The sequence below is a fragment of the Nilaparvata lugens genome, chromosome 7 (genome assembly GCF_014356525.2).
Source record: "Nilaparvata lugens isolate BPH chromosome 7, ASM1435652v1, whole genome shotgun sequence".
NCBI lineage: Eukaryota > Metazoa > Arthropoda > Insecta > Hemiptera > Delphacidae > Nilaparvata > Nilaparvata lugens.
In genome coordinates, this window is record NC_052510.1 from 17,014,444 (window position 1) to 17,032,895 (window position 18,452).

An 18,452-nucleotide genomic window follows, 5' to 3' on the forward strand; every position below is an offset into this window, starting at 1 on the left:
AATTATAAAGTCGTTTTGTCCAACCTGTAGCTGAATAAAATTGTCTTGAAGCAAGCAAACGCACAAAGCAGCAGACAGACGGAGGAAAAAGAAAACGTCTACATGCAGACGTTAGCAGGCATATGGATACATACGGACGACTGTGTGCGTTGCAACGTTCAAACACCTCGGATGGGGTTTTCCTCTGTCATCGCTCCGAATTTCGTCGAGCAAAGGTCCTCCAAGTATCCAAAAATAGTCAAATTACAATGGGGATGGTGAGACCAACGTGGCCCAGCTTATCAGCTTGCCCAGCGAATTGGTATAGATGTGGACTTAGCATAATGGCTTTGGTAAATTACATCAAAAAGCATAATTCCTTTCACAAATTATTTAGCAAGCTGACAAATAAAACACAAATTTGCATTCACCCTCTACTGTCTCATTTAGCCAATCTTGGTCAAGACATGGTCATGTTTGGACATGGTCAAACGTCATGGTGCACGCTTTACGTACACTTGAACTTATATGATTCTATGACGATGGTTAGCCTACTACAATAATTCCACTGCACAATTAATACCCTAATTTTTACTGCGGATACGTGGCATAATGGGCGGATTTTGCTGGCCGCTGCAATTTGCTACCCGTGCAATAATTATGATAATCATTAAATTTGTGACAGAATCTATTTACCAATTCATTATATGAAAAGATTCTGAAAAAGATACAGACATAAAAATTACTTTGTTATTTTGAAAAGGTAACAAAACTTTGAATTTTGAATGGTTTTTAATGTTTTTATTTTTTGTAAGTCAATCAATCATTGCAATGTGCGATACGTCATTAAGTTTCTTGATCATATGTTTAGTTCATTTCTTTCTATAAAATATTATTTATAATCAGTAAATTTCTGACGTTGAAAAAGTCTTTGTATTAAACCGCATTCTGGTGTTCTTTTCTTGATAGCGAACGTCCAATTCAACAATACAGGTTAAAATAAATCTTTCAACGCCATGCAAGGTACGCTTTTATAAAATATAGCTTCATCAATGGTTATATGAATAATTCTACAAATCAAATTTTATTCTAAAATGCGTAATATAATGTGTTCAAATGTTAAGGTTAACAATTTTACCATCATTCATCAGCTAAACAGAGAATTATTTTATTTAAAATATATGTATTTATGTTTTTTGCAGAGGAAGTGATAAGAAGAAGGCTATTGATCGATGGTGATGGAACGGGAGATGATCGTAGATTGAATGTTCTGCTAAAGACATTTATAAAATGGTGCAACACTCCAATCGATAATCCTAGTGAAAGGTAAGTTTATGCTTATACATATTTTAAAATAAATTCTTATTATTTTTATTTTGTAACTTTCAGATTTCCATGTAATAGAGAAAAAATTATATTTATTATTAACACTCAAATTCATCCTCTTAAGCTGCGTTCACACCAAAATTATTAACAAATGTTAATAACTTAATCCTTATAGATTCTATTAGATTGAACGGAACTTGACAAACAAATTATTAACAAATGTTAATAACTTAATCCTTATAGATTCTATTAGATTGAACGGAACTTGACAAACACATATGTTCATCATATGTATGATAAGTTATGTTCAATCTAATAGAATCTATAAGGATTAAGTTATTAAAATTTTGTTGATAACTTTGGTGTAAACCAAAGCTCTAATTCCTTAGCGGTGTTTGAACGCCAGACCATAATATTACGAAGACCATACGAAGATAGACCTAGATCATACGAAGACCATATTATAGTTAACAAGAATACCTTGAGGAAAGAATCTCACCACACCGACACCAGGAACCATAAGGAAATTGAGCTCTACATTATGATGAATAATCTGACGACCACGGCTCAAACGCGCTTCCAATGGGAGAATATCAAGTATCAAGTCTTTAGATACGCGTGGTTAAGGCTGTGCAAAGGCTAAAAATAAACTTTCTACTGGTGATATTTTTCAAAGTTTTTCCATTTGTATATCATCAAACTATCAAAATGAAAAAGTTTTCTCAGGAAAACATTTTTCCGATCATTAATTTTTGTGATATGAGCGCCTAAAGTTTAAATTTTTGGGACAGAACATTCCAAATTCGGTAAGAGATAAATCCATGAGATTTAGAGGATAGATTTTTTATGGTATTGTTGATTGAATAAAACAAAAATCTTTTAAAAATATCAATTTTTGAGAAAGTTATTCAATTTACCAAAAATGGCCAAAAACAACTCTTATTCCAGTTATTTTTGGTGACTTGAAAATCTTTCTGAAAAATTGATATTTTCTAAATATTTTTGTTTTATTCAATCAAAAATGCCTTAAAGAATCTATCCTCTGAATCTCACAGATTTATCTCTTACCAAATTTGAAATGTTTTGTCCCAAAAATTTAAACTTAAGGCGCTCATATCTCAAAAAGTAATGGTCGGAAAAAAATGTTTACCTAAGAACACTTTTTCATTTTGATAGTTTGATGAAATAGAAAATGTACAACGAACGAAAATCATTACTAACGACATTTTGCCTGCTTTCTCATAAAAATAGAGATAACAATAATCTCATAAGTTGATTATTAAAAATTACTTGAGTCAGTCCCACAATTTCCAGTTACTTACTTACTTACTCCTCAGCTCTACAGGTCTTTGCAACCCTTGGCCTCCCTCACATAGCCTCTCCATCTGTCACGATCCTCGGCCTGCCCCCTCCAGTTACGAACTCCAAGCGTTCTAAGATCTCGTTCCACATCATCCGTCCATCTATTTCTCGGTCGACCTTTTCTTCTTCTGTTATATATCCTGTCCTTCCATATACATTTCACTACTCTTTCATCTCCCATTCTCACCATATGTCCCATCCATCTTATTCTGCCAGCTTTAATAAACCGCACAATGTCTTCATTGTTTAAGAACTGCTCTATTTCCAAATTTTTTCTTCCTCTCCAAAGACCATTCTCAAAAACAGGACCCATGATTCTTCTCACTACCTTCCTTTCAAAAACTCTCAATCTTTGCACATCTCCAGCTGTAAGCACCCATGTTTCCGATCCGTAACTCACCACAGGCCTCACCAATGCTTTGTATAATTGTAATTTCGTAGCTCTAGATATCAATCGAGATTTGAACAACTTGATATTAGCATAGTATGCCCTGTTTCCCGCCATGATCCTGTTGTTAATCTCTGCTGAGACTTTCCCACTACTTGTCACAAGTGTTCCCAGATAGACAAATTCTTCTACCTGTTGAAATGTGTAGGGTCCAATTTTCATGTCTCTAGCAACTCACCTACCTAGGCCTACTGCTGGTGACACTCTCAGATACTTTGTCTTGGCCTCATTTATCTCCAATCCCATTGGTTCACTATTGATTGCCAGTGATGTGAAGGCTTCTCTCAAGGCTGGTACTGCTCTAGCTACTATGACCAGATCGTCAGCATATCCACAAACTTGCCACAGTCTATTTACTATGGTGCTTCCATGCGTGATACCTTTTACTGCTTCATGGAGAGCCAAATTAAACAATAATGCAGACAACGCATCTCCTTGCCTTACACCGTACTTTACAGGGAAACGCCTCCCAACAGTCTTGCCTATTCTTACTCTGGAGAAGGTCTCATTTAGGGTAGCAGCCACTAGCCTTATTAATTTTGAAGGTAAGTTATTCTTATCCAGTGCTTCAAGTAGCTTTCTCCTGTATAAACTGTCGAACGCTCTCTTGTAGTCTACAAACAGCATGTGGAGACTTATATCGTGCTCTATACACTTTTCCATTGCCTGTCTCAATGTGAAGATCTGGTCCACTGTGCTCCTGCCTTTTCTAAATCCTCCTTGGTAGTCACCAAGCACTGCCTCTGCAAAAGGAGTGAGCCGTTGAAGTAGGATATTTGTGAAGGCTTTATAAGCAATGCTAAGCAAAGAGATTCCTCTATAATTTTCACAAATCATTTTATCCCTTTTTTAAAGATTGGGCAGATCATGCTTGTCTTCCAATCATCGGGCATTTTCTCCTCTCTCCATACCATCAAATTAATTCATACAGCTCCTGTTTCAATCTATCTCCTCCACTCTTTATCATCTCACTGAGAATGCCATCCTCACCAGGAGCTTTATTGTTCTTTAGAGCTGCTATTGCTCTCTCTAGTTCTTGAATGGTAGGTTCTGCAGTTTCTTCATCTTCCCTGTCAACATTGTGTGGCATTTCAAAACGACGGCTTGGCTGTCCATCTTCTCTCTCATTCAACACCACAATTTCCAGTAAACAATGATAAATAATGGAATATGAAAGGAATAAGATCCTGTTTGTGAAAAAAACAAGAATGTGTTATTGTAAGGTTCACTTGGCGCCTTGTTAGGTTAATATGCCTTATAGATGGCATAAATGCTCCTCATTCAACTAATGCTGTCAACCAAGGTACCTAGAATGTATTCTAGGTACATTGCTGTCAACCAATTCTGACAGTTTACGGTAAATTTTCAGCTAGAAATTTCTGATGCAAACAGAAAAGAGATAGTAGTGAACTCATGTGTTTTGTGAGCTCTAATCGGTTGGGAAACACCAGAAGGCCTACTCTCACAATATACGACAACACAAGTATCTCATTCACAATATATGACTGGAGAGTGGAGTTCATTCCATTCAGTCAACGGCACAGAAGCGATCCACATCAAAGTAAGCTGCGGTCATTAAAATTGTTTCTTCATTCGAGATCAAAATACAGGACTCTTCTGAAAGCATGAGGACTCTGTGTGATGTCATCCACGGAAAACGCCAAAAGTAGACTATTTTGACACTAAACACATGCCTTTTGAGCCATTGGCAACATGCTAAGCTTAGCAATATGCTTCTGTTTCAGCCTGTCTCAGCGCTAAACCCAGTTTTGTTTACTTTTGACAACACATTCAAAATAATCCATTAAAACAGCTCTTCATTATTCAGGGATCATGGAGTTTTAATTTTGCTGCTGGGTTGGGATAAACTACAGATTAATTCAATTAAAACTGTCAGCACTTTATATATATAACATCAATGCTTCAAACGCAATCAATGCTGAAAGTTCTCAGTATGTTGGTTCTTCGTTGAAGTATTTTAATACTGTGAAATAACGCTGAACTTCACTGTTATATCTGATGAATTTCAATGTTCCCAACTTTGAAATGAACGAGCAAAAAGCTGACGACAATGACCAGTGACTGCAGCTAAAAATAGCTATAAAATCAACCTTTCTTGGTGGCTTGAATGCCAATCAAACTCTAGCTAGTTCACCAAAAATATAGTACCCATGCATTTCATTTGAATTTGAAATGTTGGGTTGGAGCTGAAATATCCATAATGAAATTGAGTGCTTGAAAAATGTTGATAATTTCCACTTTAAACTTTATTTCACTATCCGATAAAATGATTATTCATCACATTCAGATTTAAAAAGTTGGTTTGGAGCTGATATAGCCATTACCGTACTTAAAAAGTCTCTTGTATGAGGTAAAATGATAGGTTGGCAATTTATCAAGCTATTTACAAATTTACAGGATTTTAAATCTTTTTCACAATAGTTCTTGGAATTATAACTTAGACACTATTTTGTTCCACAACTGTCGATTTCTTGCAGTGGTTGCCCATGCGTGTCCTACCCTTTGACATAGCTCGTCCCTCCATCGGGTTGGTGGCCGTCCTCTGCTCCTGGTCCTGTCCCTCGGCACCCACTCAGTGCAAGTCCTGGTCCACCGGTTTTCGTCCATTCTCGCGACGTGGCCCGCCCACTTCCACTTCAATATGTGCGCCTCTCGTTGTAGGTATTTGACGCGCACTCTTCTCAATATATCAGTGTTTCTTGAACGTTCACTCAGCCTTATGCGAAGAATGCTACGCAGTATTTTCGTTTGTGTGGTCTCCAACCTCCTGTCCAAGTACTCTGTGAGCGCCCATGTTTGCGAGCCATACAATATCGTCGGATAGACACACATGGATAGCGCTTTTCCTTTCAAATTATTTGAGTAATTGCCCTTGAAGATGCGTTTCAGTGCCCAATATTTCTTCCACCCTTTATCAATTCTGTGCTTGATTTCTTTCACAGATCTGTTGACAAACGATATAACCTGGCCCAGATATTCGTAGTCTTCCACGTAATCAAGAATTCCACAGTCGATTTCTACCCTTATTTTTTCGGAATTTGTCATTAATCTGGTCTTCTGAGCATTCAAGTGGAGGCCAATCGTTTTGCTAGCCTTCAGCAGTTCCTTCATCATCTCTTCCATTTGCTCGGCGCTCTCTGCCACAACCATCACATCATCTGCAAATCTAAGATTTGATAGTTTTTTCCCATCAATTCTGAGGCCCTTATCCTCCCACTCCAGCCTTCGAAAAATGTAATCCAAGCAGCAGTTGAATAATATTGGGGAGAGTGGGCAGCCCTGTTTCAATCCTTTCTCAATTTTTATGCTCTTTCCTTTTCTCTCCAGCTCCACATAGATTTCTGTATTATCATATAGACTCTTAATCACGTCAATGTACATTCTGTCTATGCCAGCTTCTTCGAGGGCATCCCACATCCTGCAATGACTCACACTGTCGAATGCTTTTTGGTAATCCACTAGACATAGGTAGAGCGGTATGTTATATTCCATCGATTTTTCTATTATCTGATTTGCAGCTTGAAGGTGATCTATTGTAGAATATCCTGGCCTGAATCCTGCTTGCTCAGTGGGGTGATTTTCATAAACTTTGTTCAGTAATCTATTTTTAATTATGGAAGCGAATAGCTTATACAGCACTGAGGGGAGAGTGATTGGTCTATAATTCTCAACATCCAGTCTTGAACCTTTCTTGAATATTATAATCACTTTATTTCTCTTCCATGCTAGAGGTATTGTTTTTTCTCTCAAGATTTTGTTGAATAAAAGTTTTAGCGGCTTCAATAGTTTTTCAAATCCTGTAATCACTGCTTCGCCTGTGATTCCATCATCTCCAGGAGCTTTACCTTTCTTAAGACTTTTAATAGCATTGAATATTTCTGCCTCTAATATTTCCGCTGCTTCAAAATCGAATTCAGTCGCTTGTTGATTTTCTCGTATAGCCCATCTTTCGTCTCCATTGTCCTTCTTGTATAAATTCTCATAAAATACTGATATATGGTCTATAATTCGACTTCTTTCTGTCGCAATCCCACCTTCTGTATTCAATTTGGCAATCCATTTTTTTCTAGTACTGCTGAGCTCTTGATTGATCTTTTTAGTTGACCCTGTTGTCAGCATTATTGAATTTATTACATTTTCTTCGTATTCTTTTGTCTCTTTCCTAATTCTTGCTCGTACTTCTTTTCTGAGATTTTTGTGCTCCTCCTTCTCCTCGTCTGTCTTCTCAACAATTCTATTCAATCTCTCACGTTCTTCAATCAAATTCATTGTTTCAGTTGAGATTTTCTTGCTTCTTCTTTCCCCTCTCTGTACTCTTTCCAATCTGTTGGAAGCTATTCGAATCGAATGTACAAGTCCGGTATATATTTCTTCAATACTATTGTTTTGGGTTATATGTAGTTTTCTAATTTCTTCTGCTAAATTTTCAACATATCTTCCACTGTTTGTCTCCTCTATTCTCGTTCTTCTTTGTTTGATGAAAAACCTTCTTTTATGTAGCTTCATTTCACTCATCAGCATTCTGTGGTCAGAGTCGTACTTGAATGTTTTCATTACGGCTAGGTGTTGTACAGTGTTGTTCCTCTGCTCCACCATAAAGTAGTCGATCTCATGCAAGCCTCCAATTGGGGATTTCCATGTCCACTTGTCTTCAATACTTCCTCTAAATAGCATATTTACAATCTTGAGATTATTGCTTAGGGAAAAATCCTCCTTGATTTGTACATTTTTATAGCGTCTATCATCTTGGAGCCTTCTCTTCTCTCTCAGTATAATTCTTTTTATTGTAATTGAATTCAATTTCACTAACACAGGTGCTCTTTCTTTACTCTTATTTGTTTTCCATAACTCTTTGATATAGTTACCATTTATTTCAGGGACTAGAAACTTGAGAACGTTCATGATCTGATCATTCATTTCAAAATAGCTTCTACTCTGAACTCCATAGATAAGTAAATTAAACTTCCGCTCACTCTCCTCTACAATCTTTACTTTTTCTGCATAGTTTTGTTTCAAGGTATTTATATCTGATTTTATTCCCTCTATTTCATCTTCAAAACGAGAATTCATTGCATCCACTTTGTTGTCTAATGAATCAAGCTTCTCTAATTTATCCAGAATCCTGTCCAATTTCTCCTCTATTTGTGACATATTGTACTCTAGGATGTTAGAATGGTTATATTTTGAATGAAGATATGCTGTTCGATTTTGAAATTCGTCCTAAGGATGGAAGCGCCTTTAATAACTCAATTGTTTGGAGTATAAAATGTTTAAGCTATCTAACTGGTTCGATGAATTTATTTCTAAGATGTTGCGTAGGTCAAGGTAGATAACAGTCTGAAGACAGATAAGCAAGGTGTTGTGATGTAGCTCGACTCAGCGCCTCTATCAACCTCTCTCTCTCTCTGTTGTTCCGTTACTTTCTTTCGTATTTCCCTGTCATTGATCATCTGGTACTTTTTCGGTTTTCATGATTGCTGCAGGTAGTTCAAAGTCCAACTTGCGATCCACCTGTGTTGGAGGTCTCTGCTTTGGCTTCTTCTTTCTAACCTACAATAGTTCAACTTCCATTTTCCAATGTCCAAAGCTCATCACAGGTTGTAATTTACACAAAACAAATTTGATAACTTGTCACTGTTAGTCTTTAAATTGTTGAATTGGTAACTTTTAACGACACTATTAGAATTTTAAACTGTTTGATTTGAAATTTCACTTGAGCACGATCTCACTAATGTTTCTCACAGCAGTCAAGGCTGCCAAGAAAATTGATATTTTCTAAATATTTTTGTTTTATTCAATCAAAAATGCCTTAAAGAATCTATCCTCTGAATCTCACAGATTTATCTCTTACCAAATTTGAAATGTTTTGTCCCCAAAATTTAAACTTAAGGCGCTCATATCTCAAAAAGTAATGATCGGAAAAAAATGTTTACCTAAGAACACTTTTTCATTTTGATAGTTTGATGATATACAAATCGAAAAACTTTGAAAAATATTATCAGTAGAAAGTTCATGTTTAGCCTATACAAATCGAAAAATTTCGAATAAAAAAATCGTATATTTAGCGATATACAAATCGAAAAACTTTGAAAAATATTATCAGTAGAAAGTTCATGTTTAGCCTTTGCACAGCCTTAAAGCCTTAAAGCGGCTAAAGAGCACGTTAAACTATAAATTCATTAGATATAAATTTAAAAGCAATATAGTAGCCAACACCTCTAATTCATCTGCCGTCATAACGTGCATACAACACAAAAATCCAAAGAGTCATCAAATCTAATGAATTTATGTGCTTTAGCTGCGGTGGCTCTATTCATGCGTCTCAAGATACCGCTAAGGAATTGCACCTCAAGCGACGACTTTAGCCGCACGACTATAGCCGAACTGTATTAGTTGTCATTAGTTGATTATCTTCTATAGTTGAAATTTATAAATAGACTATACAATATTACACAGTAAGATACTACAACTGTTAATGTAGTATTCGCGTGGCTATAATCTTAGTCGTCGCTAGGAATTGGATCTTCAACTTAGCGCACTTAGAACCTATAAAGTAAATTCAAATGACAATTAGTGGAACATTTTCTCAAACTGTATTATTAGTATTTTAGGTCCATCCAGGAAAATAATTTTTATGATTTCTGCCAACTAATGGTTCCCTAAACATGTTTCTACTCATAAATATTTCAAAATTTTTCAAAGATAAATTTTTTCAAGATTTCTGAAAGCTAACCGGTAGGCTAAATATGTTTCTATTCATAAATTATTCGACACTTTCTTGAAAATGGAATTATATCTCAGGTTGTTTTCTAAAGCTGCTCGAATCAATGAAATAGTTTTTGTTCAACAATGAACCAGTGAATTGTCCATTGAACAGAGAAGATTATGAATAAACATAGTTTCATTTTATTTTAATAATAATTAAATTTAGAACTTATCGAAACATCACAACAAATATTATCCTTAATGGTTGTATTCCTATGGCTGTCATAGGGAAGCATCCTGATTTGTAGGCGACTACTTGATTAAATTGTAGATTCCATCGTATTAGACTTGGAACAATAATTGTTGAATATTAGTTGTCAATATTAGCTATGTATTGTAATATCATCTACTGTGTCTTTTAATGAATGAATGAATAATAATATGTTTCAGTCAACTAAGCCAAGATCGTATGCTCGGTCAGCTCTCACAATGTGAGTACACCTTTTCAAAATGTCGTCTACTGTCCACTATGTGCGATGCTGAACTAGAGAACTACAAAAACCTGTCGACGCAGATCGCCAGCGACATAGAGAAAGCCAAGGAGGAGATAGAAACGACCAAGACCAAGTTCAAGGAAGCGAAAACTATTCGCAAGAACCGGGTCGAGTATGAAGTGCTGGCGAAAATCATCAACGAGCAGCCTGATAGAAAGCAGACTTGTGAAGTTCTGTCGCAGATTCAGAAAGAACTCAGAAATTTGGAAGTAAGTACTTCTTTCATCGTCTGTTTTCAAATTTGAAAAGTTATTTCAAATAGAGGATGACAGTATCTCCATTACTTGCATGGAATTTCCAAAGCTCCATTTCCAATGATATTCCAGGCAAGAAATACTCAAAAAGAGGTATAGGGGGAAGTATTTAGAACTTAATTTCTGACCCCGCAGTGCAACTTGGAATAGTCAGGGATGAACCTATCTAAAGTCCCCACCCCTAGCCTTTGTGCTAAAAGGGTGAGGGTGGTTTTAAAATGATACAAAGTTTTGGTTTTTCACATGAATTTTTAAAACTTGCAACTCTCGGATATGGCAATCATATAGATACAAAATTAAAGCTTACTAAATTTACAACAGTTTATGAAAAGCACGTAGATTTTACGTGAAATATCGTGAAAGTATTACTTATATTTCTCTATACATGCACAAAACCAAGTTAATAATAATTAGAATATAATCAATTGAATTAAAACAAAACTGTTTCTCTCACAATTAGCATTAACATATTAGAAAAGGAAAACTGAAATATTCTTGATTAACCAGGTGAATTTGAAGATAGAAAAATTACCAACTCAGAGTTTTCTGGAAATTTCTAAATTACTAATAAACCTCTATCCTTTGTCCAATTATTAGTTGTTCGAAACCGGTCGTGTCTGTTGGATAATGTTATGTAATGATCAAGCAGGCAGTGTGAGCCGATCTAGTGTGTGGATGTGTTCAATGTGTTGTCGTTGTAATGAGTTGACATTAAAGGCGAATACATTATTTTCAATATGCAACTTGTTGTATTATTTGTTTTATAATAACTAGTAGTTCAGTGAACAGTAGACCTCACGCAGTATTCTCATCCACAAGTACCTGATTGAAACTATAGACCTTAATTATGGAAATACAGCAATAGACTGGCTTCTCCACACATCTGTGTAATCACTTGTCAGCTGATTTATAATGAATAATTCTATAGTCTGATTTTTACTCTAATATTGGCGTATGAAGGAGGCTCCTTTTTCCTTTTATATTATCCTTGAAATGCAAAATTTCCAAAAACCTTGTATATACGTCGACGCGCAATTAAAAAAGGAACATACCTGTCAAATTTCATGAAAATTTATTACCGCGTTTCGCCGTAAATGCGCAACATATAAACATTCAAACATTTAAACATTAAGAGAAATGCCAAACCATCGACTTGAATCTTAGACCTCACTTCGCTCGGTCAATTAACTGATAGTTACACTGGTAATAAAAATAAAACAATAAGTTGCATATTGAAAATAATGTATTCGCCTTTAATGGCAACTAATTAGAACGACAACACATTGAACACATCCACACACTAGATCGGCTCACATTGCCTGCTTGATCATTACATAATATTATCCAACAACAAATAATACAACAGTGTCTTCAAAAAAAAAAATATATATATATATATTAAAGGGTAATAGTGATTTTATAAAAACTTTAGTTGAATATAGTAATGTAATTTTTTTGGCTTAATTCAATACTTGTTCATTTTTAGTTGCTGTTACAGTAAAGCTGGGTTTAGTCTCCATCTTCCTTTTAAACCTGGCTTAATTTCTCGCTGTAACTATCTTCCAGAGTTGTAATGATTGGTTTTCGCAAATTACAGGAAACGAAGGCTCAGTTGGATAAGAAATGGGACCTGCGAAGAAAACAATTTCACGTTCTTGTCAGTTCAATCCACCAACTCCAAGGACTTCTTGATGAGACTGAAAGTGATGACGGCTCCATTACTAGTATGGACTGGGTTTAACAATTATTATATTTATTTGTTTCCAACTTGAGCCAGTTATCCTCTCAATACAATTACTTAAATATAGCAATATCTATTCTCAACGTTGGTTTTGTAAAATTATCGCTCAAGAAAAATAAAATTATGATTCATATTGAATGAAGTATAAAAAATTGATTTGTATAATGTGTTATTGATTTGTGCTATTAGAAAGTTCATACTTACATTTTATTCAAAATACTCTTTCATTTACTTGAATCCATTGGTCCAATTCTACGTATGAGACGGTACTCTTTCTCATTGTATCGTGATAAACTACAAAAATATTGTGTTATTTAGAAAATATTTCAAGTCATAATATGAAGAAATTAAGTTCTCTCGTATTAATTCACAATACTTTATTTGATTTCTCAATTTTTATTGGAGGCGAGACTGTGTTTTTTGAGAATTCAAGTAGGTTGGAAGCTTCCAAAAACCATAATTTCATTCATTATAATTTGGATCTTGGGACAGAAGTACTTTTTTCGCTACTCTCTATTCCTCCATGGTTCAAGAGATAGAGCATCTCATAAGTTTCAATCTTGGTCACTAGCTCTTCTGTGGCTTTCAAGTGCGCAAACACGGCAATGATTATCATTTTTTTTCTCTAGGAAATTAACTGTTTCTCAGTGGAGAATTTCAATTTTTCTTTATCTTTCTCGATTTAGATGTCTGAAACCTAGTTTTTCAACGTTCAAATGTTTATCATAACATTGAGTATGAGATTTACATCATTGTCTGAAACCTTGTTTCTCAACGTTCAAATAATGTTCATCATATAATAACAGTGAGTATGAGATCCACATCAAATTGCTGACATTGTATCAGCAATGAGAAGCGTTGGTTACATCAATAAGGAATACTGACAGTTTATAGTGAATCTCAATTTGGGTGATTATTCTTAACACTATAATAAAACATATATTTTTAGTATTATAGAAACTGTTTTTTTCTAATTTGAACTAAAACTACCATGTAAAAGTAGATGAAGGCTGCAGTGTACAAGCAATAGTAGGCCTATTTTACTACTTGGATCAGCAGGAGTTTTACAACTGATGATCCACCCCGGGCTGCAGAACTTGCTCATTAACTATTGTTATGATTTTGAAAAATGCAACTTCTATAGTTTTATGTGGAGCAATAGAACTCTATAGTTCACTCCATATTGGTAAATGAGTCAGAACCCAAAATTCAAGACGAGATAGCTGAAATCATGTTACAATTTGTTTTTTAGAAACTTTCATTGTTATCGTAGCCTAGGTACTATATCTTCAAAAATGACAAAGGAGTGAGTCAATTTCGTTGGCCAATAAACTTGATGTGTATTCATGTTAAAAAAAATATTTCTTGAAAATTTGAAGTTGATTGATAAAGTGATTGTAGGCCATATAATAAACCCATGTCAACCCCTACAACAAGGACAAAGTCAGGTCCACTTCCAGACACTGTCAAACCAATCTCTGGTCATGACTGAGGAGAGAATAAGTATATAATAAAAACGGACTTCTTCAAGGCTCAGTAAAAACTCATTTCGCTCATTCAATAATCAATCAAAAGACAGTATTCTTTGCATTCGAATAGAAATGATAGAGTAATGTAAAATTATACATGAAGACTCGACCGAGCTCCACAGGTAGTTTTTTACTACTTGGATCGTCATCATTTTACTGATGGAAATGAACTGTGCTATGTTAAGTTAGGCTTCAGTTAATTTACTGTTCCTGTGCTCAATTTTATGTAGTTCAGCAATATTTAGATGCTTTCTACAATGACCAGCGATCGCCGACAGATTTCGTGCAATAAAATAAAACACTCATCTATTTATAAAAGCAGATCAGCACAAATTTCCTGCTCGAAAAGCAGGAATAGTTGATTAGGTAGGCTTAGTAGGTTTACAGTAGTAAAAATAATCTAGCTCTACAGAGTATCGCTATTAATTCATTTGGCCTATATCTATTATAGTTGAAGGGAATAAACTATCAAACCAGCAAGATTGTAAATCCGCTATGATTCCCAGATTCAATTGATGACTCTTCTACTAACGATATATTATTCCTACATTAACGATATCTGCAATATGATTATATTAATGTAAGTTGACTAATAGAAGCGTTAGTCGAATGACAATTATTAGACTTAGTCTAATATAGATTGATTTTCATTATTCTCTCAATCCAATAATATTTTCTTACTCCCGCCATCCTAAGTTTTTTAGATGCAATTATTTCACACTTTTATTAAAAGAAAAATATTTATTCTTCATTTTTTTTAAATTATTAAAAAAACGCATTTTATTCCAATATATAATTATCACTAACGGTCTTTAAAATAATATTTATTTATTTCATTCATTTTATTTATTATCTATTACGCTCCTTTTTAACATTCAACTATTAGCATTGTAGTTGACATTCCTCCTATTAACATTCAACTATAATAATTATAATAGCCTATAAGCTAGTCTGTATTTATGAGTCGGAGAGGTTAATGATGAGTGATTGACTAGCTATAAATGGGTTATTACTTTACTACTACTAGGCTTAATAATAATGTATAAATACTTATTGAGTCTCTATGCTTATAATATATTACGGTATTGATTCTGAATTGATACAGGTGTGTACGTATAGTTATTACGATTGTGTTCAATGTTATATCTTAAGTTTTCTTTAACAAAATAGCATGCCTTGTCTCTCGTATAGATTCTGAGAGCACCAGGCGGCTCGGCTTGCTTCTTATGTATTTATACGAGATAAGAGTAATGAGCGATTTTATGGCGCCAATTGATGCGTCTTCAATTGAATGCACGGAGTATGCAGATATTAATGATTTTTCTTTAAACTATTCTACATTTAGTTTTTCTGAAAACGGAGACTATGCCGGTTTCTCAGTGATCCACCAAAACATTAGAAGTTATAGAAGAAATATAGATGAGTTTACAATTATTCTACAGAGCCTCAAACATCGTTTTAGTTGCATAATATTGACTGAGGCATGGCTAAATGACGAGAGTGACCTCTTGGAAATCCCGGGGTATACGCTCCTCAGGTCTTACAATAGCCTCAACCAGTGCGATGGTGTGGTCGTAAACATCGACTGTGATCTCTCAGTAACTTGCAGAGAGTTTCAGCTGGGCGGTCTGGCCACCTGTCTATCGATAAACTTTGACTGGGAGGGAACACTCTGTGAAGTCCTTGCGGTGTATCGAAGTCCCAACTCCAGCTTACCTCTTTTCTTGAATGCTCTAGATAATTATCTCAAAGAATCAAGGAATGGGGTAATGCAAATACTTGCTGGAGATCTAAACTGCAATATCATGAACGTTGTCCCAGTTACATAGAGGAAAAATTCATTGACGTGTTGAATGAAGCAGGACTAACAGCATGTATAGACAAGGTGACAAGGCCGGCCAGCAATACTTGCATAGACAATTTTTTTGTTAAATTGCCACTATCATTTAATGTCTCAGCTGCTATTCTCCAAACTGCTGTGTCCGACCATTATGCCATATGTTTGAGTATTCTATCAAATAAGGATGTAAAAACCACAAATAAAAATGAGTATTTCTCAAAGGTAGATTGGACAGGAATTCAAAATGCTCTCTCATTACAGAATTGGGACTCCATCTGTGATGAATCTGATGTGAGTGTTGCAACACTCCTTTCTATAGAAACTCTTCAGAATACAATAAAAGTGAATACTAGAAGAATTCATGTAAATGCAAGAAATAATAAGTTGAAACCTTGAATTAGCATAGGCTTAATCCAATCAATCAGACATAGGGACAAATTAAAAAAGAGATTGAACAAACAACCTTTCAATGCTAGCCTGAAAAATGAATTTTTACAATACCGTACCGAAATAGATTACACTCCCTGATCAAACAAGCTAAATTCAATTATTATAAAAACAAATTAGACGTAGTCTCAAACAATCCTAAGAAGTTTTGGTCAACTGAAAATGAAGTTTCTGGTAGACCTAATAAAAAGCTAGCATTTCCGGTCGATGTTTTCGCGCAGGATGGGCGGACTCAACAGAATGCTACTGATGTTAGCATCAATTTCAATAAGTTTTCGCCTCAGTTGGGAAGAGCTTGGCCGACTCGCTAACTCCTACGGGTGAGCCAGAAATAAATGATTCCGATCATGCTGTCGAGTCCCTATTTGAATTCCAGCCTGTTACACAAGATGAGCTTAAGAACGTAATCGATAGCATGAGAGGTAATAGCGCCCCAGGCCACGATAGTATACCTGCTAGGGTAATCAAAGAAAACGTTCACATCCTCCTACACCCTATTCAACATTTGGTAAACTTGAGCTTCCAGGCAAGTGAATTTCCAGACATTCTGAAAATTTCAAAAGTAATTCCAATTTATAAATCAGGTACAAAAAATAATTACACCAATTATCGTCCCATTTCACTACCCTATTGTCTATATCCACCTCACAATACGGTTTTCTGAAATCAAAAAATTCTTCTGATGCATTATTTGATTTATTTAAATATATTGCAGATAATATAAAAACAAGGAACAAAGTAATTTACCTATCTTGACCTAGCAAAAGCATTTGATTCAGTCGACAGGGAGAAGCTCTTGACAAAACTGGAGATGATGGGTATCATACAACCAGCTTTACAGTGGTTCAGGAGCTACCTGAAAGACAGAGTCCAATATGTTCAGATCAATGATAGTATGAGTGGCCTGGAGCAAGTTGATTACGGGGTTGTTCAGGGGAGTACTCTTGGGCCTATATTCTCTTCCTGTTATATGTTAATAATCGACCACTGCTGAGCATCAAAAGTAAACTTTTTTTATTTGCTGATGATACGGCTGTGGTCTCAACTGGTAAATTATGGGACGACGCATACAGGAACGCTACAGCTGAGTTGTCTAGAATTAAGGCCTGGTTCGACCACAACTCTTTGACTGTCAATATCAGCAAGACCAAGTAAATGCCTATAGTAACCCGTAATCAGCAAGATCCAGGACACAAAGACCTGAAACTCCACTCTTGTGGGGACTCTACTTCAATTTCCTGCAACTGTGAAAACTTAGAAAGAGTTAATCAATATAAGTACCTTGGGATAACAATTGATAACACCTTAAGTTGGAGTCCGCACATCCAGTTGGTGAAGCAGCGACTTAGAAGGCTACTGTATGCTTTTTCCCAGTTAAGTCAAGTTTTGACTAAGAAGCAGTGTAAGACAGTCTATTACGCATACGTCCAGTCTCTTATACAGTATGACATACTGGTTTGGGGAGGCCTTCCTGCTACCCTCCTTGAACAGCTTGCGGTGTCGCAGAGACAAATATTATCAAAACTGTTTTAAATAAGGAATGCCGATATCCAACAGCACAACTTTTTACAGAATTTACAGTTTTAAATGTAAGGCAATTGTACATAAAATCTTTATTGATCTACCTAAAAACTAATAAACTTAAAATTTTACCAGATATTTTACATACCTATCCTACACGGTATAGAGCTAACTTCGGTTTTGCGACGCCGCAGAAGGTTCATGGAGTGGAGCTGAGGACACCTTTTTATTTGGCTCAAATGGTCTATCATAATTTGCCCGCTGAGATAAGAACTGATATGGATGAATGCAGTGTGGCTGCATTCAAGCGTAAGGTGGAGGGGTGGCTATACCGTCTGGGCTGGGAGTCGTCGGAAAGCCTGCTTCAGTCTGTTTATTGGCACTAAGATCATCTCTCTATTAAATTTATAGCTTTTCTTATACATACATAGATTTTAATTTTTGAGAGCTTATAAATTTTTATAACTTACCTTTCTCTCTTTATATTTACCACATACTTTATTTAATCGTTTATAGATTTACATATCTTCATACGGTACTATATTCTTTTTAATGCTGGTCACTAGGGAATCGGCTGGTTTCTGTTCCTCGGTAATTTTTTATATGAGAAGCTATCATTATTTTTTACAATAAGTAAATACAAAATATATTACACTCATGCAATCTCAAGAATTTATTCATATTTCAATTCTCGAATCTGTATTATGTTACTCTTATCAATCTTT

At 35.3% G+C, this 18,452-nt stretch overlaps 1 protein-coding gene across 4 annotated transcripts in view; it reads left to right on the forward strand.

Annotated features, from left to right (window-relative positions):
- Positions 1-12,593, forward strand: part of LOC111051831 (THO complex subunit 7 homolog) — an 18,403-nt gene extending 5,810 nt beyond the window's left edge. For 3 of the 4 annotated variants that reach the window (XM_039432199.1, XM_039432200.1, XM_022338401.2), the window contains exons 2-4: positions 1,182-1,305; positions 10,292-10,604; positions 12,247-12,593. In XM_039432199.1, coding sequence (XP_039288133.1) covers positions 1,182-1,305; positions 10,292-10,604; positions 12,247-12,390 — 581 coding nt within the window. In that variant the 3' untranslated portion in view covers positions 12,391-12,593. Of the gene's footprint in view, positions 1-1,181; positions 1,306-8,598; positions 8,734-10,291; positions 10,605-12,246 lie in introns of those variants that run through there. The other variant, XM_039432201.1, reaches the window with a different exon arrangement.
- The last annotated feature ends 5,859 nt before the right edge of the window (positions 12,594-18,452 follow it).